Raw genomic sequence first — 24535 nt, 5'->3', positions numbered from 1 at the left:
TGAAGACTTGTCTCCAGTGTTGAGAATGAGATGCTGTGTTCTGAACTCATCAGTCCAATTACATAGTTTCTCCATTGATTCATCGTGCATATAGGACAGCGGCCAGTCAGATATTTATCAAAGAAAAATCACCAAACAGTGGTATGTTTCCACAAATTGTTATTTTATTTACACGACCAGTTTTGGCATCTCATTAATGCCATCTTCAGGCCCCTATGCACTCCATGTATAGAGAATCAGATACATCGATGCATGCATAAACAGAGCCATCAATACCTGAATTCCGTGAATTTTTGTGAAGTGTGTATTTCGAAGACTTGACAATGACAGTTGATCTGATGTTCCGTGTGCTCATAGTTTATTCAATAGGCAGCAGTGAGGAACTGTATTGAATGCCTTATGGAAGCCAATGCACACGGCAACTACCTGAATGCCTGTATCTACTGCTTTGTTGGTCTTATGGACGAACACAGCATGCTGGGTTTCATACAATTGTTGCTTTCAGAACTCATGTTTATTCTTACAGAGGAGATTTTCAGTCTGCAGAAATGTCATAATACGTGGTGCATTCAAGTTCTAAGGCCTCAGATTTTTTTTCTCCGGACTGGAAAGAGATAGAAACTTGTCAATACGTCCCAGAGATGGCAGCACCGTATGGCAGATGGAATTTTACTACCAGCGGCGAGAATGAGAACTGTTTTAAATACGTAAAATGGCGACGTTTTCCTTACTTGAACAGCATGCAATCATTCATTTTCTGAATTTGCGTGGTGTGAAACCAATTGAAATTCATCGACAGTTGAAGGAGACATGTGGTGATGGAGTTATGGATGTGTCGAAAGTGCGTTTGTGGGTGCAACAGTTTAATTAAGGCAGAACATCGTGTGACAACAAACCGAAACAACCTTGGGCTCGCCCAAGCCGGTCTGACGACATGATCGAGAAAGTGGAGAGAATTGTTTTGGGGGATTGCCGAATGACTGTTGAACAGATCGCCTCCAGAGTTGGCATTTCTGTGGCTTCTGTGCACACAATCCTGCATGACGACCTGAAAATGTGAAAAGTGTCATTCAGGTGGGTGCCACGAATGCTGACGGACGACCACACGGCTGCCCGTGTGGCATGTTGCCAAGCAATGTTGACGCGCAACGACAGCATGAATGGGACTTTCTTTTCGTCGGTTGTGACAATGGATGAGACCTGGATGCCTTTTTTCAATCCAGAAACAAAGCGCCAGTCAGCTCAATGGAAGCACACAGATTCACTGCCACCAAAAAAATTTCGGGTAACCGCCAGTGCTGAAAAAATGATGGTGTTCATGTTCTGGGACAACGAGGGCATTATCCTTACCCATTGCATTCCAAAGGGCACTACGGTAACAGGTGCATCCTACGAAAATGTTTTGAAGAACAAATTCCTTCCTGCACTGCAACAAAAACGTCCGGAAAGGGCTGCGCGTGCGCTGTTTCGCCAAGTGTTTCGCCAAGACAACGCACCCGCACATCGAGCTAACGTTACGCAACAGTTTCTTCGTTAACAACTTTGAAGTGATTCCTCATGCTCCCTACTCACCTGACCTGGCTCCTAGTGACTTTTGGCTTTTTCCAACAATGAAAGACACTCTCCGTGGCCGCACATTCACCAGCCATGCTGCTATTTGCCTCAGCGATTTTCCAGTGGTCAAAACAGACTCCTAAAGAAGCCTTCGCCGCTGCCATGGAATCATGGCACCAGCGTTGTGAAAAATGTGTACGTCTGCAGGGCGATTACATCGAGAAGTAACACCAGTTTAATCGATTTCGGGTGAGTAGTTAATTTGAAAAAAAATCGGAGGCCTTAGAACTTGAATGCACCTCGTACATGAACATGAAACATGTTCCAAAATTATGTAACAGACTGATATCAGGAGTAGGCCTACAGTTTCGTGTGTCTGTTCGGAAACCCTCCTTGAAAATACAGATGACCTGTTCTCTTGTCCAATAATGAGGAACACTTTGCTCCATCAGAGACCTATGTTACACGGCTGCTAGAAGAGGGCAAGTTCTTTCACATACTGTATGTCAAGTTGTATTTGTATCCCATCAGGTCGAGAGGCCTTCCCTATGTTGAGCCATTTCAGTTGCTTTACTATCCTATGGTCACTTATTTTAATATTGGTCATTTTGTCATTAATTCCATGATTTAAATGAGATATTACAGTGCAGTCTTCTTGTGTGAAACAGTTATGGAAAAAGTATTTCAACCCTTTCTGTATTATCCTCCATTTCAATTCCATTATAGTCACGGAGTGTGTGGACAGATGGTGTCAATCCATTTACTTGTTTAACATAAGACCAAAACCTCTTAGGATTTTCTGTCAAATCAGTAGACAGAATTTTGTTTTCGAATTAATTGAATGCTTCTTGCATTACTCTCCTTACATTAATTTTGGCTACATTTAATTTATGTTTATCTTTGAGGCTTTGGCTACATTTAAATTTTCAGTGATGCTCTCTTCACTTTCGTAGAAGCTTTATAACATGGCTATCGAACCATGGTGGGTCTTTTACTTCCCTCACAATTGCTTGGCACATGCTTGTCTAAATGGTATTGTATGCCCGTGAACTTTGTCCATTGATGCTCAGCTTTGTTATTTCTGTAGCTGAAATTTTCTTGCTGAGGCCTGTTTCTTGTTACCCATGCTAAGCAGAAAGATCTTCGTACATTTCTTTGTAGTCCTTATTTACAGCAGTATTCAGTGATGCTGTAATGGCCTTATGAGCACTGATTCCCTGTTCGACACTAACTGCGTCGAAAGGATTTGGTCTGTTTGTCACCAGAAAATTTAAGACGTTACCTTCATGAGGTAGCTTCTGTGTTAAACTGCAGAAGGTAATTTTCATGTCAGGCATTGAAAACAGTTTCGTGAACACCCTGTCCCTATTACCTGCCCGAATCATGTACATGTTCCAGTGTATAGTAGGCGAGTTGAAATCTCCACCTAATACTACATCATGAATTGGAAATTTACGGAAAACATTCTCTAAGCTTCCCATCAAACGCTTCTTATTGTTGCTGTAGCAGGGGGTCTATAAAGACATCTGACAATCATGTTTGATCCACCTTTAACTGTTTGCCTTCACTCAAATTATTTTGTATTTGGAATCGTGCAAATCTCACTAGGTAGTATTGTAATTTTTATGGCTGTAATCAGGCCTCCACTTTTTGTCTTTGCAACATGCATTCCAACTAGAGTTTAGAATTTCATTGCAGTCATTACTGGTTTCAGCCAGTGTTCTGTCTCTAACAATATATGGGAATTATCACCCTTTAAATGTGAGATTAATTCTGGGACCTATACATTGGCACTCCTACAGTTACATAATAACTGTATCAACATTTTTTCCTCTGAACTGCCATGACAAATGCTACCCTGTGTGGAACCAGAATGCATCTTATTGGGCCTGTGGAGGGATTTCTATTCCCAATAGAAATCACATGTGCATGCCACATACTCTGCTGCCTTAGTAGTTGCTACCCGTGTGTAGTGCACATCTGACCTATTAAGGGAGTGGTCCTACAACTCTATAATTGATAGTGGAGATCAACAACTCTGCATCCAAGGTCATTACAAGATCGTCTGTACCTTTGGTTTAAGCCTGCCACACAGCTCCCAATCAAAGGAAGTAGTAGATCGGTTCTGGGAATGATGCTGCAAACAATAGCTCTGCTTCCACCCTGCAGGTGAGGCTAGCTGTCTTCACCAAATCAGCCAGCTTCCTGTAAGAATGTAGCGTGGTTCTGAACCCAGGTGACAGGCATTATTCGTGCAGCTGAATGCACCCAGTGCTCTCAGTTGCCACTGGCAGAACCTTCTCCACTTTTCGAACGAGTTCCCTTGGCAAGCAAACAGAGTGGATGCTGGCCTCCTTTTCTAACTTTTTTGCTATTTCCCTGAGGGGCTTCATCATCTGTCTAACATAGCAGCTCCTAAAGACAAGCAGTCACATTCTGTGTGCTTGTCTGGATCTGTTATGCAGATCAGCCACATCCCAACAGGCAAGGGTCCCATGCTGTCTTATATGTGCTTGTAGCAGTAGACAGTACCTCAAACCTGTTTTTAAGACATAAGCAGAAAGTCGTTCCACGAGTACCCACTTTTGCCTTCTGCCCAGAGATTTGTCACCCTGCTACAGTTTACCAACCAGTGTCAGGTAAGTGTCAGCTGGCCGGTCAGGTAAGTGTCAGTTGGCCGGTATGTGCAAGTCTGAAGACACAGCAGCATCTATGGTCCCAGGTGACACTATAGGCTTCAGAGATTCCAATGCATTTATCTCGGGTGGCCCAACACCCGTGCATCCCAGGGCAGCAGCCTAAAGCCTGTTGACAGTGGCCGACACAGGTGCCATCTGTTTATGGTCAGTGGCCCATCCCCCCTGCATCCATACACAACAGAAGTAGTGTCTATCCATCTTTAATCAACTTTTGTTTGTACTGCAGGTAATCTGACATAATCCTAAGAAGTTAAACTCACTCTACACAAACACTGAAGACTCACGAACTCCCATAACGAAATAAATAGCTCTACTAAAAATAGATAAAAAAAGCCATTGTTCACTTCTACTCAGAAGCATGTAGGACAATAAGCTGCTGCTAAACTCCACTCTGCCGATTATGGCAAATTAACTTATTAACACATGTACACATATGCAGATTGTGCTCATAGGCCTATTGCCACATCAGAGGATAAGCGTGTATTTTACACATTTTAATATTATACTTTGATCTAGTAGGAGCACAACAAAATAAGTGAGCACACACGACATGCAGTTCTTCGAACATCTCATGTGCGGTTGCTTTCATCTCAGAAGTTATGTTGAGTGTGTAATGAATTACTTTACACTCTGTTCGATAAAAATTCTGTGTTTAGTAGTGGTTCTCCATATATTTCTTAGTGTAATTATTTCATTAAAGAAGTAAATTGAATTCATATTAGCCTGCTGGTAGAAGCTAATATTTTATCTGTAATATTCAGTTGATATTGGCTGGTTAAAGTAACAAATAAAGTACTTTAAATGCGAACATTTTTAGGTTAGGCTTTACCGTGACTGTTACTGACATTAAATGAAACAATAAGTTTACTGTTACCAGTCACCGTTTTATTTTTTCCACGACGCGTTTCGAAGGTTTAAACCTCCATCATCGGGTGGATTTACATTACATTACATTTCATTTAAAATAAAGTACTGTTATGTCTTCCTAGCATGCTGTATGGTTCTTTAGTGGATACAGGAGCAAGGTACAGGTGCCGTCCATGAACAGAGAGTTCAGATATTAATTTATTCTACATCCAACATCAAATAGTTAAAATAATACATAACTTTTTAGCTGTATTTTCAATGTCAATTGCGAATAGTTTATTTGAATGTAGAAATATATACAGATACAAGAGATGTATAAATCTGTCATTCTACTATACAATGTCTATTCAGATGATTTTGAACCATGGCCATTATGAAAGTCTGCAAATGTTACTCAACTGGCAAACACGCGAAATGGGAGACAGTCCATGGATGCTTGAATGTAAGTACACCTGCCACGGACATCCAGAGAGGGGATGCTTGCATCTCATTCGCAGTGGTGTAATTGTTCATCACAGTAACCTCGTGCCATGGTAGTGTCTGTTTTAAATGAAGCAGCATAACTGGTGGCACATGTATTTGAAAGTGCAGGCGACTCGATATGGCCGATAATGCGTGCCTCCCCACCCACCTTGAAAGGTACGGGGGAGGTTTATGCCATGAATAGTGATGAGGCTGGTTGCTTGGCTGGGGGCAGAGCAGATCAACCCACGTCCTGACATTGTGTCTTGCGAGCACCAGAGAAACTGCCCTGGAAAACCAGGCACAAGATGCATCCGACAGCATGGATAGGAGCATGGAGGGTGCTGCAGAGGGTGCCAGCGACCAGCTGACAGTGACAGCATCAATGTCCATTGGAGAGGCGACCTACAGCATTCGCGGCAATGGTGTCGGAGGTGGGCAGGCGGAGACTTCCATCAGTGAGATGACCACAACTGGAGGGATCTGCTTGGTAAGCTGCATAGGGGGCTGCGTTGTGGCAGATGGATGTGCCTGCACTGTGGCAGCCAGACACAATGCAGTGAAGAATCTGGTACAGTTTGATCTATGGGAGGATTGCTGAATTCACGGGGTCACAGCTAATGTTGGTGGTGCTGATGTGTGCCTGAACTGCCGCAAATAGTATATTGCGCTCTGCCAGCTGATCTGAGATCAGTACTAGATTCCCATAAATGTGGTGCATTGTACACTCAATATTGAACTCTGATGTTCGGAAAGATCAGGAGCAGCAAAGTACGATATGAACCCAAAAAATAAAGGCATTGTAATGTGAATGTGAAGCTTGAAGTTTTGACATTTGCGTCTTTAACCTTCAAACAAAACATTCAGTCTCGCTGTTAGACTGTTGTGAGAATGATGCTATCTTGACATGCTGTATTCCATTTTGTTTGCAAAATTTGGTAAATTCCTTGGGAGAAAAAGGATGTCCATTGTTAGAATAATTGTTTACGGAATTTGCGAATGCCTTGATAGTGCTGGTGTTATTCGTCGACTGCATTGGGATAACAAAAGGGCATTGCTGTAGATGTTGACGATATTCAACCAACATGTTTGCAAAAAGGGCCAAGTAAAGCCTATATGAAAGGATCACCATGGATTATCTGAATGTAGCCAGGAGAAAGATTTCTGGTGCGGAGCCACCTGATTGTCCGCACAAGTGTGACATTATGCTGTCACGTGTTGTATTTGCTTATTTAAACCAAGCCACATACAATGTTGGTATGCCAGATGCGTAGTGCAAACTGTTTCCCAATGTCCTTTATGTGGAATACTTAACACCTGTCAAGGCTGAGATAGACAGGTTAACAGCTTCAGGGATTCTCCTTCCTGTTACCTCCAGCGAATGGGCATCGCCAATCGTGGTGGTTTCTAAACCAAACGGGTGTCTGCAATTGTGTGGTGATTTTAAAGCCACTGTCAACGCTCAGAGCCTCATTGACACTTATCCTCTTCCCCGTCCTGAGGAGTTATTTACCAAGCTCGCTGGGGGCCAGTTCTTTTCCAAACTTGACTTATCGGAGGCGTACCATCAGTTGCTGTTGGATGCTTCTTCCAAGGAATTTCTCGTCATCAACACTCCTTGTGGGTTGTATCAGTACCAGCGGTTACCATTTGGCGTCGCTAGCGCACCGGCTATTTTTCAGCAGATTTTGGAACAGCTCACGGCTTCCGTTCCCGGCTGCATAAACTATCTGGATGACATTGTTGTCATGGGGGCCTCCACTGAGGAGCACCTTCACAATTTGCATTCACTGTTTCGGGTTTTGCTTTCGGCTGGGTTGAGGTGCAATCTGGACAAGTCACAGTTTTTCCAACCCTCCATTGTGTATCTTGGTTTCCACTTGTCCCATGAGGGTATACGTCCTCTACGTCAGCACGTTGCGGCCATTAATGCTCTACCCCGGCCGTCTACGGTCAAAGAACTTCAGGCGTTTCTAGGCAAGATTGCTTATTATCACAAATTCATTCCATCCGCAGCGGCGGTAGGTCATCCTCTGCATCAATAGGGCATGCCCGGAAAAACTTAGGGCGAGCTGTAGGTTTAAGAGTAATGTGGGCTTCAAAATTCTTGGCACGACCCAGACCAGCAGAGAACACGGACGAAAATTCAGAACACAATCCATCCAGCTGTTGATACGGAATATCCTCAGATATGAGGTGCACATCATCATCAATGGAGAACCCGATCAACTGGAAAGCATCATAACCGAACAGGTTTTCAGTGCCCACATGATCCACCACATAGAACGTGAGGGACCTAACAACAGACTTGTAGGCAGTGGAAGCATCAAACTGGCCAATGATAGGAATTTTCTGTGTTTTATAAGTTCTCAGATTTCGCGTAACTGGAGACAAGGGAGGGGAGCCCAACTCCAAATACGTGCGAGAATTAATAAGAGTTACTGCAGAGCCAGTGTCCACTTGCATGCAAATGTCTTTATCCAGAACACAAACAGTAACAAACAACTTATTTGTTTGAGAAAGCACACAGTTAACATCCATGTCCGATGCCTTGTCCTCGTCGACAGGAACTTAGGGGACTGACACACAGAAGCAACATGGCCTTTTTTCCTACATGAATTACATGTGGCCCAACGTTTTGGACACGCGACCCTGTCATGCTGTACGAAACAACGTGGACAAGAAGGAAGTGCGGAACAAACCTGCTTCTGTGGTTTCTGTTTTCGCTGCGAGCGTTGCGGCCCAACATGCCTTTGTTTACGTGAGTGAACCGCCGCCACATCTTCGTTCTCCTGTGAAACAGGCAAATTGTCCATGTCGAAAGTTGACTGTACAGCGCCTACATCACACCACGCGTCTATTTGCGCGCCAGCAGCGTGAGACACTTCAGAGGATTGAGCGATGCTTAGAACTTCCGACAACGACGGGTTTGGCAGTTGTAGGGCACGTTGCCGAACTTCTGTATCGGGAGCAAGCCGTAGAATAGCATCCCTAACCATTGAATCAGCATAAGACTCATGATGAGTGTCTGTGACAAACTGACATTTCCTACTCAGACCGTGTAGTTCCGCCGCTCAAGCCCGGTAAGATTGATGGGGATGTTTACGACACCAGTAGAATGCCACGCGGGCGGCAACGACGTGGGTGTTTTTGCGGTAATAGTTAGACGATAAGTCACACATTTCTTGGAAGGACAGAGAGGCAGGTTCCTGCAGAGGGGCTAACTGAGATAGCAGCTGATAGATCCGTGGGGAAATCCAAGATAGAAATAACGACTTACACATAGGAGCGTCGACAACGCCGAACGCCAAGAAGTGTTGCCGTAAACGCTTCTCATAATCCTCCCAGTCTTCAGCGGCCTCGTCGTAAGGAGGGAATGGAGGCGGAGAAGAGGAAGACAGATGATGAGTAAGCGACGTCGACAACGCCTGAATAGCAGCCGTCAGCTGTGTTTGTTGTGCCTGAATAGCAGCCGTCAGCTGTGTTTGTTGTTCAATGAGCGCTTGCATAAGCTGTTCCATGTCTGCCCCGTCATGAACACACAAATCCACAACGCAGTGAAAATATCCGACCTCGTCGCCAAAAAGTGTTATAACCTTTAATCACCAATAATTGCGTGGATATTCAAACACACTCACTTAGAAACAATAGCTGGTTACATGATAACAACTCAGTATCTCTTATTCGACTGCCGTGCTGTGACATGCGGCCGGCGCCGTTCGTAGCTAGGTGGCGCTCCCGCGCTCAGCCGAGTTGCAGAGCGCCTCTATCGCCGTTTGCGCGTACTGTCGTGGCGGCACTGTTAAATGTCGTGGCACTGTCACAACAGAGTTGTTTGTATCAAGTGAAGCGATAATGTAGACAAAAAACTTGCTCAGCTAAATCTTGAACTTTGCATGCATCAATAACTTTAAACCCTTCTCTGAGGCTAGGGTGCGATGCTTTAGAATTTTGGTCCTCAGTCTCTGAGCTGATAGGTTCTGTGAATAATAGCTTTGCAAAGCATTTCATCCTGCTAGGTTGCAGCACAACCACAATTGTATTTACAGTCTGTAGTCATGCCCTGCAATTCCGCAATCTATTTTTTATAGGATTTGTCACTACGACGTTGCATGCAGAAAAATTTATACTGTGTAGCAGCAATGTGTATTTGACTCTCAAAAAATTTGTCTGATCTTACAATAATGACCTCCTAGGGCTGGTTTTGGGGCTCACTGAGGGGAAACAATTTCACTAGGAGACAGAAGGTGTACACTTCTACATATGAAAAGAGAAATGCACAATGTGATTCACCTGTGAGTTTGTAACCATCAGAATGCTGATGCAGCTGCGTTACGGGTTACGTATTCTTTCCACATTTCCTTCATCTCATCGAACTGTTGGAAGGGCGGAGGCAGCAGCTGTATTCCTCTTTTAGCTTTTGACGCCTTTTGCTGCTGGGCTGCTTGCGCATGTAAGAGGCAAGAAACTGCTGACAGCAGTTCTGTTATTTTTTGACTCTGAAACTGAAAAAGAGATGTTAGATGCTGCTCAGCACTTAAATGTTGCTCTCCATGATTTGCCATGATTCCATAAATATGTCAGCTTAAGTATTTCAGTTAGTGTTATTCAACTGGCACACACACAAAATGAGGGACAAAGCAAGAATGTTTGAACTTAGGTGCATCTGCCTCTGGAACTCCGAAGAGGGATGCTTGTATTTCATTGGCAGTGGCATAATAGTTCATGGCAATGCCCTCGTGCCATGGTGGTGGCTGTAGGAAGTGCAGCAATGTAACTGTCAGCGGGCATAAGTGGAAGTGTAGCCAACCGGATACTGTTGATACTGCATTTACAAATAATACTCCTTCCAAAATTGAACCAGATACTTTGTGCCTAATTGATGTTTTGTGTAGCAAAAGGTTTAAGAAGCAGTTACTCTAAATACACATGCATTGTGAAAGCGATTCAGGTGTTATAGTTGTTATACCAAGAAGTTCCCATTCCCAAAGCTGAGTCGCTATATGTAACTGAATGAATTAGATCAATTTGCTTCCAAATAGAATTTAGTTATTGTTTAATTTAATTTTAATTGTACCTAAGGACAAGGTCAGTATTACTTGTTGAAACGACCACGTGTGGTTGTTAAACTAATTCTTCTGTAATATTCTCACCTGTCAGCACCTACAGTCGTTGGAATAGGAATTCTTGCATACCAGGTGGAATACTTTTGTCATGGCTGACTCTCCCAAGGATTTCAATAACTCTGAAGGATTGTAGTTAACTCCAGGTGCCTTGTTATGACTTGGTCTTAAAGTGTTCTGTCAAGTTCTTCTTACTGTATCATAACTTCCATCTTAATTTTATTTACTTCCTCTTCTCTTTCTATAATACTGTCTTCAGTTTTGTTTTTCTTATAGAGGCCCTCCATATATACATTTAACATTTCAGTCTTCCCTTAATTGGTTAGTATGGGTTTGGTATCTGAGCTGTTAATATACATACAGTAGCTTTACTTTTCTCCAAAGGCCTCTTTAATTTTCCCATAGGCAGAATCTATCTTTCCTCTTGTCATGCATTTTTCTACAGCCTTGCATTTCTTGCATTTCTTGTTGAGCCATTCCTGCTCTAGCCATTTTGCAGTTCCTTCCAGTCTTATGGACATCTGAATTCCCATTTGCCATTTAATTTTCTGCTTTTTTTTTATATTGTCTTCTGTTGTCAGTTATGTTTAATATCTCATGTGTTATCTAAGAATTTCTATTGGGGTTTTTCTTTTTGCCTATTTAACCCTCTGCTACTTTCTGTATTTCATGTCTCAGTTTTCCCATTCATCTTATGTTGTATTCCTTTCCGTTGTTTTAGACAATTCTTGCCTAATGCTACCTTAGAAACTAAAAACCTCTGGTTTTTGCAATTTATCCAGGTCCCGTCTCCTTAATTTCCTACCTTTCTGCACCATTTGAGGTGGTGCAAGTGGTAAGCACACTGGACTCTCATTCAGGAGAATGACAATTCAGATCCACATCCGACCATCCAGAATTAGATTTTCCATGATTTCCCTACATTGCTCCTGAGAAATACCGGGATACACCCTTAGATAAGCCACAGCCAATTTCCCTCTGCAACCTTAAAATAATCTGAACTTGCGCTCCATCTCTAATGACCTCATTGTCAACAGGGTGTTAGACCCTAATCTTCCTTCATTCCTACCTTTCTGTGTATTCTTTAATTTTAATTTGCAGTTCATGACCAATAATTTATGGTTGTAGGCAACATCTGCCTCTGAAAATGCTTCACAACTTAAAAATTTGGTTTTGAAATCTGTCTTATATTTACATAATCTATCTAAACCTTCTGGTGTCTCCAGATCTCTTTGATGTGTATGACAACCTTACATGATTCTGCCACTTGAAATGCTTCACAGCTTAAAAAATTGGTTTTGAAATCTGCCTTACAATTACATATTCTATCTAAACCTTCTGGTGTGTCCAGGTGTCTTTGATATATATAACAACCTTACGTGATTCTTAAACCAAGTGTTAGTGATGATTAAACTGTGCTCTGCGTAGAATTTTACCAGGTGGATTCCTCTTTTATTTCATTCTCCCACTCCTTACTCTCTTATTATTTTTTCTACTCTTCCTTATCCTGCTCTTGAATTTCAAACCCCAATCACAGTTGAATTTTTGTCTCTCTAAATATCTGGATAATTTCTCTTATCATATACTCTTTCAATATCTTTGTCTTCTATGGACCTAGTTGGAATACCACTGTAGTGAATGTTGGATTTATATCTATCTTGGCTATCACAATGCATCCACAATAGTTTTCACAGTTATGTGCTTGTATTATTATTTTCTTATTATTTGATCAATTTCCACATTACCCGTATTTGATTTTGCATTAACTACCTTGTACTGACCTGACCAGAAGTTCTGTACATCTGAAGGGTGGACTCTTTTACCCAAGAGGATACAATTATCACTAAGCCATTTTGAAAAGATGCATGTCCTATAATGTCTGGAACGAATGAGACATATGAAATAGCTTATCTGTTCCTGTTCACACTATTCAACATGAGTGTGCAGCAAAGAAACAAGATCAGAATACTGTAAAGGTCTGGACTCAGACCCTTACCATTTTAAGATGGGGAGGTGTGGAATACAGTGGTGAAAGCTGGTTAGTGCTCTGTGCGCTAATGAAGTAGCATTAGCAAGACATACATTTATTTGATTTAAGTGTTACAATTATCTTCTCCACAGCTGTGGTGAGGGTAGAGGATGTAACACCCAGCCTTGGAATGTGCCGAGTCACCCACTTCACCACGTTTCCAGTGCCGCTGTCTCTGTTGCAGCTGTTCACGTAACGCCAAGGTACAGTGCAGGGCAGTGGGCTGTGGGTGTAGCTCTTACATGGTGTTGACCACAAGATTGTAGACCCCATTGTACTGGGGCTCTCTCGTGGACATCAAAGGGATGTGCTCAAGTAAACTCCGACAGAGTCTCTGTTGTGTTTGTTAATCCTGTACTGTCTCTGTTGAATCCTTGTGCTCTAATAAAAGTTTACTATTTTATTTTTTGTTTCTTATTAATACTATTTAGCTGCTCAGCAGGTATTTGATGCATTTGTTATTTGGGGAAATGAGTGGGTTTTATGTCTCAAGCAGAAGCAGAGTACACAAACTGTTAGTAGAACAATGGCAGCATTTGTAGTGGTAATTCTTGTAGTTGTGATGTGACATCGTTAATGCTGAATATGCTGGAACATTTGGTCTGTGAATTGATCCTTTTTGTGATGTTGTCATTTCATCCATGAGGTCAGAGTTTAAGATGTTATTGAGGAATGGTAGGTTTTGAGTTGGTAATACTTCTAATGTTTTTTCCAACCAATACAAGATAGGTTGGGATAACTTGATTGTGGTCAGACTGATGATGGTAGCTGGAAGGCAAAGTTGTGCTCCGGCTATATCAAAAGTTGTACCTTTTACCAATATGCCACTGTTTTGTAGTTCTACTGTGATCATGCCTGTGGGTTTTCTGTTTTTGTAGCAGTTAATGATGACAGCCCTGGGTGAGAAAACTGAATAAATCCAGTGTCCTCCCACACTGTGGAAATGTGGTCATGGGGGCAACACTTCTCTTTGGCACTGTGCTAGTTCTGCATTCCCTAAGAACAACTGTAACCAAATTTTGATGTTCCCTTAGACATTCTTGTAACTCTGCTAGTCACACAAGGACATGGAAGTTCCCCTGTCCTGAATTAATAGTGCTTCCTGTGTTTGTACCTGTATGCACTTGCCTAAAGTTCCACACTTCATCAGATACAGTGAGCGGTAAAACACTGGTGTCATGTGATTGTACCCACTCTCAGAAATTGAATGGATACATGCAGTTTTGTTCTATCTGAACTGACTTTAATGGCTGCTAAATGATAGAACAGTGCTAGGTTCTTCTCAGTTAAGCTCATTATATGTTGCAATAGGGTGGGAAATTGTTTTTGTGCCAGGCGTAATCCTGGTAGGAACTGTTTTGGAAGTAACAGTGCAGAACTCATTCAGCTGTGTATTGCATGGTAAACCACTTCTTGCAGTATTGGTACTTCTAGTCTCTGCCAGTGCTTGCAAAAGCCCAGCTACAGTCATTCTCCCATCTAAAGTGCTTGACTGAGTCTGAATTCTTTCCAAGTTATAATTTTTTGTCCACATTAAACTTCTGGTACATTGCACCAGTGCTGTAATTAGTTGTCTTAGTACTCTCGTATTATTTAACACATTCTGTTCCATGTTTGACAGCGGTGTAATATCCCATTCTACTATGGTTTTGGTGGTATCCGCTATTATACGTATTTGCTCTGCTGTATTATTTGGATTTTTTATTCTTCAATGTTGCTATGCTGAACACGGTTTTCAGTAATTTCCCCTCTTGTAGCCATTTCTCCTCTTTTTCTTCGTATTAACTTCTGTCTCTCTTCATATCAAGTTATGTCTCATTATTTCCATTAGCTGATTCAGCTGCACTCACAATTTCACATCTAGAGTCTCGGCTCATAGCACTCATTTTGTATTTCTCCCAAGACTTTGTGCACTTCTTCATGTAGTTCTGTGAATCCTCCTGTAAACTGCCCATACATTGGAGGTTAATCTCAGTGTCCACTAGTGGTTAGTTGGTAGCACATCCAGCAGTCTGAAGAATTTAGAGGCTGGTTTTGAACTGTATTCAGTACTCTTTCCTTGATGAAATGAATTATTAGGACTGTGATAACCTTCCTGGACATCCATGCTAGCACAGCACCTAAGAGAAAGAAACCTTTTATCAGTTCCCTCCCCATTCCATCACAGTGCGTACATGTACAAAAATAAAAATAAAGTAGACTTTACCCAACTTATTGACCAATAATACCCAGGAAAACTTCTGAAATCTTATCATCAATAAATTCATAGTTATACTTAAAGATAATGAATGTAAAGCAAATTATAAAAACAATATAAAAATCTGGTCATAAATACTTTTCATGCAACATGAGTGCATAAAGCATTTTATGTATCTTGTGGTTGCTGTTAGGAATATGTGTTCCAACTTTTTAGATGCTTTTTTGATACTTGGGTAGCTGATGGGACAGCTCCTTTGACTGGTTTAACCCTTCTCACATGAGTAACATATGTTTTTGGCAGCCGCAGTTTAACGTTTAGTTGCGAAGTCATTTCAGTGAGTTAGTATGGGCCATGTTATCTGTTAAAACTTCTTGATTTTACCTTTAGGTGTATATGGGTTTGTTAACTATAGTCACTGACCATTTCTGTATTGTGGTTGTTTCCCTACATTGTGCTCCATCTGTACCTGATGTTCCAAGGCTTTAGTGTTGGCTTTTTCACTCTTTGTCAAACCTCCCATTAATGTTTTGTTAATTCTTGTACTCACTCACTATCAGCTCTAAACTTGGGCTTTATCAAGTCAAAAGAAGATGGTATCTTTCTGCCATAAACCACCTCGTATAGCGAAAGATTTTTACTGCTGTAGACTTTTAGAGTCGTATGCTGAAATTAGGTTCTTGTCCCAATCATTGTGTTGACTATTGACATAGTGGTTTAACATTTTGGAAACAGTCTTTTGCTCTCTCTCTGTTCATCCATTTACTTGTGGATGAGAAAAACTTGTTCATAAAAATGCAAATGCAAATTTAAGTATCCAGTTATTTGTCATGGCTTGTGTTCCGGCTTGAAGTCAAGCGCCGGCATGTCAGGCGAGAATGCTAGAGCAGAGAGGGCTGTGAGACAACATCAGCCAATTGCACGCTGACCAACCCCTCTCCAGGACAACAATGCAGTGGCAGCGTCCTCTACACGAAGAGGACGTAAGCCCAGTTCTAAGAGTTTTACAGCAGTGAGTTCAAGAATAGCATCAAGACTAATTTTGCTTCTACTGTGTAGCATTATCTATGCTGAAGAGATTTCTTATTTTGTCTGTCTCCCTTTGCTTGCGACACATCTGTATTTCACAAAGTTAAGTATTGTAATCATTTCCTTTTGTAATAAATTTCATAAATATGATTTGCTTGAATTGTTGTCTAGCGATCCGAGAGGCAGGATACAACAGCTTGTGCTACTGTGTTAGCTTGTTGGTTTGGAATTGCTACCATTTCAGTGTAGCAAGAAAAATGATCCAGTGTTATTAATATACAACTATATCCTGCAAGGTCCTAAAATATCCAGTCCAATCATTTCAAATGATTTTTTTCACTTCTGGAAATCTTTGCAATGAGCATTTCCAATGACTAATGTCAGCCCTTTGTGCATAGAGTATATAGTTTTTTACATGCTGTCCCAGATTATATCTCCAAGTTTTCTACACATACTGTTTGGCAAATTTTGTCTCCATAGTTCTGTGACCATCATGACCTGCTAACATGTGGTCATGCACTTGTTGCAAAACTTCATCTCTGAATGCTGCCGTAATCACCACAGGTGGTCTGTATTTTATTGATCATAGTTTGTACTTGATCTGGAAAGTAAGCCGTCATGTGTCATGATCTGCAGCTGTAGTCTGAATGCGTGACAATCTACGTCAGCTGCCCGTGTCTTTTGCCATTGAGCCACATTCTTATCTAGTGTTTGCTGTACTACAATTTTTCTGCTTAGCATATCCATGTTTCTATCCCTCTTTCCTGGTTTCAGGACTACCTCATCATCATATTCACTCACTTTACTTTAGAGATGCATGGCTGTATACTTCTTTAAATTGCTGACCATGCAAATAACAGGAGAAGCAAGTAATTCCATAAATGACTGCTAACATTTTCTTTTCTGTTGTAGAGTAATTCCACTCCATCTTACTGATGCATAAGCTGCTGGATGTTCTTTACCATCTAAATTTTGACTGAGAATTCATCCGACTATACTACTGCTGGCATCACAAGAAATGATTAATTCTTTATCGAAATCTCGCCATATCAGCACTGGATCTGATATCAGTATTTTTCTCAATCCCTCAAATGCTTTTTGGCATTCTGGTCTTCATTTCAAATGTGTCACTTTTTCTTAATAGTTGGTTTAATGGTTTGGCAATTTTTACAAAATCGTTGACAAATTTTTTATAATAACTGCATATGCCAGGAATGGCTAAAGTTGTTTGGTTGTTTGCAGTGTTGCTAAGTCACAGAGTGCTGCTGTAAACCCTTTCACTGCTGTGGGCATACATACACATCCTATTGTTCTCAATGGAGAGATGTCTACAGATGTTAAAGTAACCTCTGGCGTACCACAGGAGAGTGTTATGGGACCACTGCTTTTCACAATATATGTAAATGACCTAGTAGATAGTGTCGGAAGTTCCATGCGGCTTTTCGCAGATGATGCTGTAGTATACAGAGAAGTTGCAGCATTAGAAAATTTCAGCGAAATGCAGGAAGATTTGCAGCGGATAGGCACTTTGTGCAGGGAGTGGCAACTGACCCTTAACACAGACAAATGTAATGTATTGCGAATACATAGAAAGAAGGATCCTTTATTGTATGATTATATGATAGCGGAACAAACACTGGTAGCAGTTACTTCTGTAAAGTATCTGGGAGTATGTGTACGGAACGATTTGAAGTGGAATGATCATATAAAATTAATTGTTGGTAAGGCGGGTGCCAGGTTGAGTTTCATTGGGAGAATCCTTAGAAAATGTAGTCCATCAACAAAGGAGGTGGCTTACAAAAGACTTGTTTGGCCTATACTTGAGTATTGCTCATGAGTGTGGGATCCGTACCATGTCGGGTTGACAGAGGAGATAGAAAAGATCCAAAGAAGAGTGGCGCGTTTCACCACAGGGTTATTTGGTAAGCGTGATAGCGTTATGGAGATGTTTAGCAAACTTAAGTGGCAGACTCTTCAAGAGAGGCGCTCTGCATCGGGGTGTAGCTTGCTGTCCAGGTTTTGAGAGGGTGCGTTTCTGGATGAGGTATCGAATATATTGCTTCCTCCTACTTATACCTCCCGAGGAGATCACGAATGTAAAATTAGAGAGATCTGAGCGCGCACGGAGGCTTTTCGGCAGTCGTTCTTCCTGCGAACCATACGCGAGTGGAACAGGAAAGGGAGGTAATGACAGTGGCACGTAAAGTGCCCTCTGCCGCCCGCCATTGGGTGGATTGCGGAGTATAAATGTAGATGTAGATGTAGAATACACTGTTCCCCAGGTGGTGGAGACAAGTATACATGCGCCGAATGGATTTTCCTACAGTGCTATGGACTCTGAATGCATCCTGAACTGTCAACCTCTCACAGCTGTGGATAAGTTATTTCCATATCTTGGTGAATTCAAAAGTTGCTCAAGTATTTATCATACAACATATGTGCCTCATTGCATGCTATCATTTACAAAAAATCTCATTTTGATATCCTGAATCTTTTATGAGATATGACGATTGTTATGACCACATGATTCAAGATGTGCAAGGATGTGAAGCAGTGCGTCATGCACGACTGTCCTTCGGATATAAAACATAACTCAAGAATGAAATGAGGTATCCTGCTCTCAATTTTAAATAAAATTTTGGAATTTTATCTACATTTCATTCACTTTGGTGTAAGCTAAAATGAACCGTACGCAAAGTTTATGCAATGCGTTTTTATCTCTGCAAAATCTTCAAAAATGCATCCAGTGTTTTACTTAATTTGAGGCAGCATAGTAACTATCGGATATAATGAAAAGAAATTCAGTCTTTTTCAAAAGACAATAACAGACAGTAATTTTTTCACCTATTAGTTTTCTTAAACACAAATGATAAGTATTTCATAGCAGCCAGGAAGTCCGCATAAACAGCACAGGACACGTCATGCCCAACTTTCCATAGGATATAAAATGCAGTAACTTGAGAATGAAATGAGATATCATTCTGCTCTCAATTTAAATAAAATTTCGATACCTTACCTACATTTAATTCACTGCAATGTATGAGCTAAAATCAACCGCATGCAAAGTTTATGCGATGTGTTTCCACCTCTGTGAACTCTTTAAAATTTTGTGCAGTGTTTTGCTTAATGTGATGCAGCCCAGTAAGTATAACGGATAACTAAAAGAAATTCATTTCTATATCTAGAAGACTGTAAGATGGGCAAAAATCAATTTTTTTTTCACCCCGTAGTTTTCGAAAAATTGTATGATAAGTAATTAATATTGGTCAGAATGCCATCTCACAGCATAGACATCAGCATTTGGTGAGCAGTACGCCTCGGCATGGAATGCAAAGAGTATGTCTGCAGCAGAGAAAGGGTTAATTGGGGATCAGTTTTTGCACCATCTCCACAAATCACTTTCTGTAGGTAGCTAACTTCTGTCTGTGCAGAATGGCATTTATCTTTGTTGAGTATCAGATGTGCTGTTCATAGCCTGTTAAATACTTGTTCCAAAGATTTTACATGTTCTTCGATATCATTTGAAAATACAAGGTCATTCAAGCATACCATACAAAGTAACTCGTCCAACTGTCTCTGAGATGTAGCTGGTGCACTTTTGAGTCCAAATGGCATTCTGCAATACTGATAATGACCCAGCGGTGTTGTTAAGGCAGTTTTTGACCCGTCTTCTGGAATAACTTCTAACTGATGATATCCACTTGTTAAATCCATTGTTGAAAAATATCTGTATTAGCATGTATTGTCCAATGTCTCAGTAATACTGGGGTTAGGATGTGTGTCAGTAACAGTTTTTGCATTCAGGTATCAGTAATCGCAACAGAATCTGCATTTCTTTGTACAATCTGGTGATTTCTTCAGAGCAGTGATGATGATTGCGCTCCAAGGACTATCAGTATGTCCTATTATTCTTCTGCCAGTTGTTGATCAACGAATTCTTCCATCAGTGGACGCCTATGCTTCAGTACACAGTATAAATTTCTGTAAACTGGAGTGTTGTTACCTGTGGGTCTATGGTGTTGTGTAACAGGCATCACTAGTAGCAGACCATTTGTTGTAAACAAACCTAGAAATCATAACAGTTAAGCTACCATTGCTTGTCAAACACTTCTTTGCAAATGATTCACTATTTTTTTACAGAACGCAGACGCACTTAAGGTTTGCTTGTGGCTCTGGTCATTGTATGACCTATGAAATCCTCTTAGTCAAGAACATTTAAAGTGCAGTTGTTAAGTATTTTGGCAGACTGACCTCATCCATGCTCACAGGAGGTGCAAACTCTCCATTTATATTACTAATGCATGCTACGCATCGGCACACGGAATAGTGCATGTTATCTTACACTTTGTTGCTTTTCAGTGGTTCTACCACAAATAATACTTCTTGTGACACATCGGTATATACAGGAATCCAAACCAACTTCCCTTTATACATTACTATACATTACTATGGGAAACAATCTTTAGCATATGTGTTCACAGTTCAGTTGGCAACACATCTGTGATTGGTGTACCTTGCGACATTGCCTTACATACGGTCATTGTTCCCAGCATAAAGAAAGTTTCATTCAGTTCAGTTGTACATCAGAAAAGATCGATTTAAGCATGAAGCTTATCAAGGAAGTATAGTTTGATAATTAATGGATGACATTCACCAACATGTAGCGACACGTCCGTGTACTCGTGAAAACTCTTAGGTCCAATGGCTTCATGTTATTGTCACCTACTCTATGTAACCTGTATTGTGGAGATCGAAGTCTCTACCTACCTCAGATGCCCTGCCTAAGATCCCCTGTACTATGCCTAACAAGCAGCATTCCACTCCTACAAACATATACGTGCAGTATTCCGTTCTACTGGAAATGCTTTCCAACGGGCAATGCATTTTAGTTTTGCATTTAATGGGCACTTTTTATGATGCTGTTTCTCTTGTTTCTTTTTCCTGCACTCTTACTGTATGAGCGACTCAACCATACTCGTAGCCTCTGAGTGACAACACTGCTTTTGCAGATGACCCTTATGTCCACATCTATAGCTCTTTACTTAGAAGTTGAAGACCCGACAGTCATTACGCACTTTCACAGCAATATTGATTTCTTCCACCAGCATGGTGATCTTAATAGCTGCAACCAGGTCAAATGGATTCTCCAACTTGGCTCTGCATGTCATGTCAGTGGGAAAACCAAGTAAGAAGTTATCAAGAGCACTATTCTCAGCTTCAAGCAAGGTAACTGCATCAGCCTCTGCACTTCATATCAGCTCAGGTTTCTATTCGAGAACGATTCCACTGACTCATTGACCTGGTGCACCAAACTACTTAGTTTTACCTAGAAAATCTCGCAGTATTCTGTTTCCAGTAGTGCTGGCTCAAGCTATCGGCTAGCTCCTGGATGTTTCTGCCTTACTAAATGCCCTGTGATACATTATGTATGTTTCAGCTTCACCTTCTAATTGTAAGCTAGTTCGACATAAATATATTTCATCCGTCCATTTGCACAGTTTATTGGTAGCTAATGCATTCTCCATTGTCATTCCAGGAAAAGGCTTCGTCAAAATTGCTGCTGATGGATTGAGAGGAGAGAGGGGTACAATCGACACTGTGTTGGCTTTCCCTGATCCCGATTGCAACTTCTGTACTGCACCTTGTAAACTTTCAATCTGCAATATAGTTAATTTTCCTGCTCATATGTTTATACTCGTTCCTTTAAAGTGGTAATAGTTTTACCCATTGTAGCAGCTTGTGTTTGTACTACTTTGCATTTTCTACAACAGCTGTTACAGTAACAGAGATGTGGGAAAAAGCTACACATATATTATGCATAACAATCAAATAAATTATTTTCTGTGTCAGATCGTGGCCCAACACGATTCAGAACAGTCCTCTGCTAAAAGACCAAACTGTGTACATATGTCACATGTAGCTGGTACTGACTTAGTGGATGGCAACTAATCCCTCGCTAAATTACAAAATTTGCACATCACTGGTGTTAAATACACTTCCGTGGCATTTCCTCTAAACAGCAATAAGTCTGCAAGTTCCTGCAGTTTAACAAATGACACTTTTATGTTAGCATCAATGTCTGTACAATTCAACATGGCCCCACACAATAAACACAACCAGAAAGGACAACAGAAAGATGCTCACTCACTACACTGCATTATGCCAGGATGGAGGTCCAGATGGCAATGACAATGATGCTGCAGACATGTTACAAGTACAGCAGCAGCAGCTGATGTAAACACTTCTGACTCCAAGTTGCAAGGGCTTGAGATAAGACCCTTTTGGCAATTACAAGTACGGCAGCAGCAGCTGATGTAAACACTTCTGACTCCAAGTTGCAAGGGCTTGAGATGAGACCCTTTTGGCTACAGGATGGCGAAGTGTGGAGTATGGTGACGAAGACCAGTTGGCACTCTGTCCGCTAATGGAATAGCATTAGCAAGATATACATTTATTCAATTTAAGTGTTACAACAGAATCATCATCCCTTGCCGTGGCAAGGGCTGTGAGTCCAGAACACAGCCATGGAATGTTCTGACTTATCCACTTCAGCATGTTTTTGAGGCCATTGTCTCCGTCAAAGCTACTCACGTAATACTGTGCCTCCACGCGGGGCAGCGGGCTGCAAGTGTTTCTCAGACAATGGTGTTGACCATGAGATTGTCAAGCGATTTTTACTAGGGCATTCTTGTGGACATTGAAGGGGTTATAGGTGGTAGAGCAGAGTTATGGCATGTCCTCTCCACCAGAGGTAGGCGATTTGGGGGGGCAGCAGCCTTAAGCACGACTCCCATGTACAGTGACAAGTTGATGGTGAGCCAAACACCGCCAGTTTGACTATCAGCAAGCTGGAGGTAGAAATCCTCAAGACTTCACAACAAAAACTCAGACCTTGGCAACTCGCAGTTAACATGTTCGGCAGATCAGGTGGGCAGCAGCCTCGAAAGTAGAAGTCATCTGGCAAATGATAGGCAGCACATCACAGGATCTACATTGTTGCTGGTTCACACTCTAGTGTGAAAGTTGTTATTGTTTGACAGTAGTTCTCCAAGTGGTGAGAAAGTAGACATTCAGATGCGTCATAATGTTAATGTTTGTTTTTAATTATTTTATACTTAATTAACTGAATAGTGGTTATATTTTTGTCTCCCATGCATTAGTGAAGTTCCAAGAGACAAGTAAAAACAAACAAACCACAGTGATTCAATGACATAAGCTACAACTCATTCATGAAAAAATACTTTCGAATATAACTATATTTGCAGATTATTTTGCTGAAAGCAGTCAAATATAAACACGTCATGCATGAGGAGCATATATTTATGTTGTTGTCAGATGTTATCATCATAGGTACTTTCCTTGACACTAATTTTTTTTATGGAGTCTAATGATTCACCAATTCTAATACACAAATATTTTTGTAAATGTAATTACTTTTCTTCAGAAGTGATTGTGTTGAAGATTCTTGCCATTTGTGGCTCAGATTTAGCAACAGTTGTGGAATTGGTTTCGCCTGTGTTGGGAAACAGTTTTATTGTTGTTGATGAAATATTATCACATCTGTGTGGTTTATCCTTAAACTACAGTTGTGTTTGTTCATTTGGTACATTGAATAATGTAGGTTGCATTTCATATAGGTTTCCTGCATTCCACATTCACTGATTTGGGTGAAAGTGTAGCGGACAAAACTCTGCTTTGTTGGATAGATATACAATGTCTTTTTGTAAAATGTCTGGTCTTGCAGTGCTTACTAGGACTTTGCCAAGGAAAACAATATTATTCAGTAACTGTCTGTCTGTTGCAAGAGAATCATCAATAAATTGTCCTGAAATGCACCATTTCATATCTCCTTAGGAAACTAAATAATCACAAACGTGGTGTAATTTTTAGTTATTGTCAATTTTTATGGCACTACATACACACTCTATTGTAAAAACTATGTTACAAAACAGTGTTAACATTAGTATTTTCACTCAACCCATATCGCACTTGAAAGTGTCAGTTGCTGGCTGCTTGGCATGCTGCTATCACAGGGGAGGGGGGGGGGGGGGGGTAACAAAAGCAAAATGGAGTGTCATGACTGTTGGCATGGCATCTCCACCAGAGGTAGGCCATGGACACCAGCATCTGCTCACAGATGCAAGCCTTAAGCATGCATCCTGAATACAGTGATAAGTTGATGGTGTGCCAAACACCATCATTTTGGCTCTCAGCAAGCTGGAGGTAGAAATCCCCCAGACTTCACAACAGCAGATGAGATGTTGACAACTCACAGCTACTGTTTTTGCAGATCAGGTGGGCAACAATCTCGAAAGTAGAAGTCATCTGGCAAATTGTATGGAACACATCGCAGGGTCTGCATTGTAGCTGGTCCACTGTAACTGAATTGCATATGGGCTTATGAACCTGAGTATTTATTAATGTCCATCTGAGGCAGTGATGTTATGTCTTGCCAAGGATGACTGTGTGTCCCCTCGTTTTCTGGCTTCATCAGCATCGTTTGCCGCCCTTTGGTGTCACAAAAGTGACTTTCGTTACTTGGTGGTTTTCTGCCATGTGAGCTGGCTGATGGGGG

The 24535-nt window shown here is 41.2% G+C and overlaps 1 protein-coding gene across 6 annotated transcripts in view; it reads left to right on the top strand.

The window, feature by feature from the left end:
- Window positions 1-24535, top strand: part of LOC124790131 (tRNA pseudouridine synthase-like 1) — a 221931-nt gene that overhangs the window by 12478 nt on the left and 184918 nt on the right. For 5 of the 6 annotated variants that reach the window (XM_047257711.1, XM_047257709.1, XM_047257706.1 and 2 more), the window contains one exon: window positions 12827-12937. The exons of the other annotated variant lie outside the window; for it this stretch is intronic. In XM_047257711.1, the coding sequence (XP_047113667.1) occupies window positions 12827-12937 (111 nt within the window). The remainder of the gene's footprint in view (window positions 1-12826; window positions 12938-24535) is intronic. 6 annotated transcript variants of the gene reach the window in all.

The sequence above is a fragment of the Schistocerca piceifrons genome, chromosome 3, assembly GCF_021461385.2.
Source record: "Schistocerca piceifrons isolate TAMUIC-IGC-003096 chromosome 3, iqSchPice1.1, whole genome shotgun sequence".
Classification (NCBI taxonomy): domain Eukaryota; kingdom Metazoa; phylum Arthropoda; class Insecta; order Orthoptera; family Acrididae; genus Schistocerca; species Schistocerca piceifrons.
This window is presented reverse-complemented; position numbering and strand designations above follow the sequence as displayed.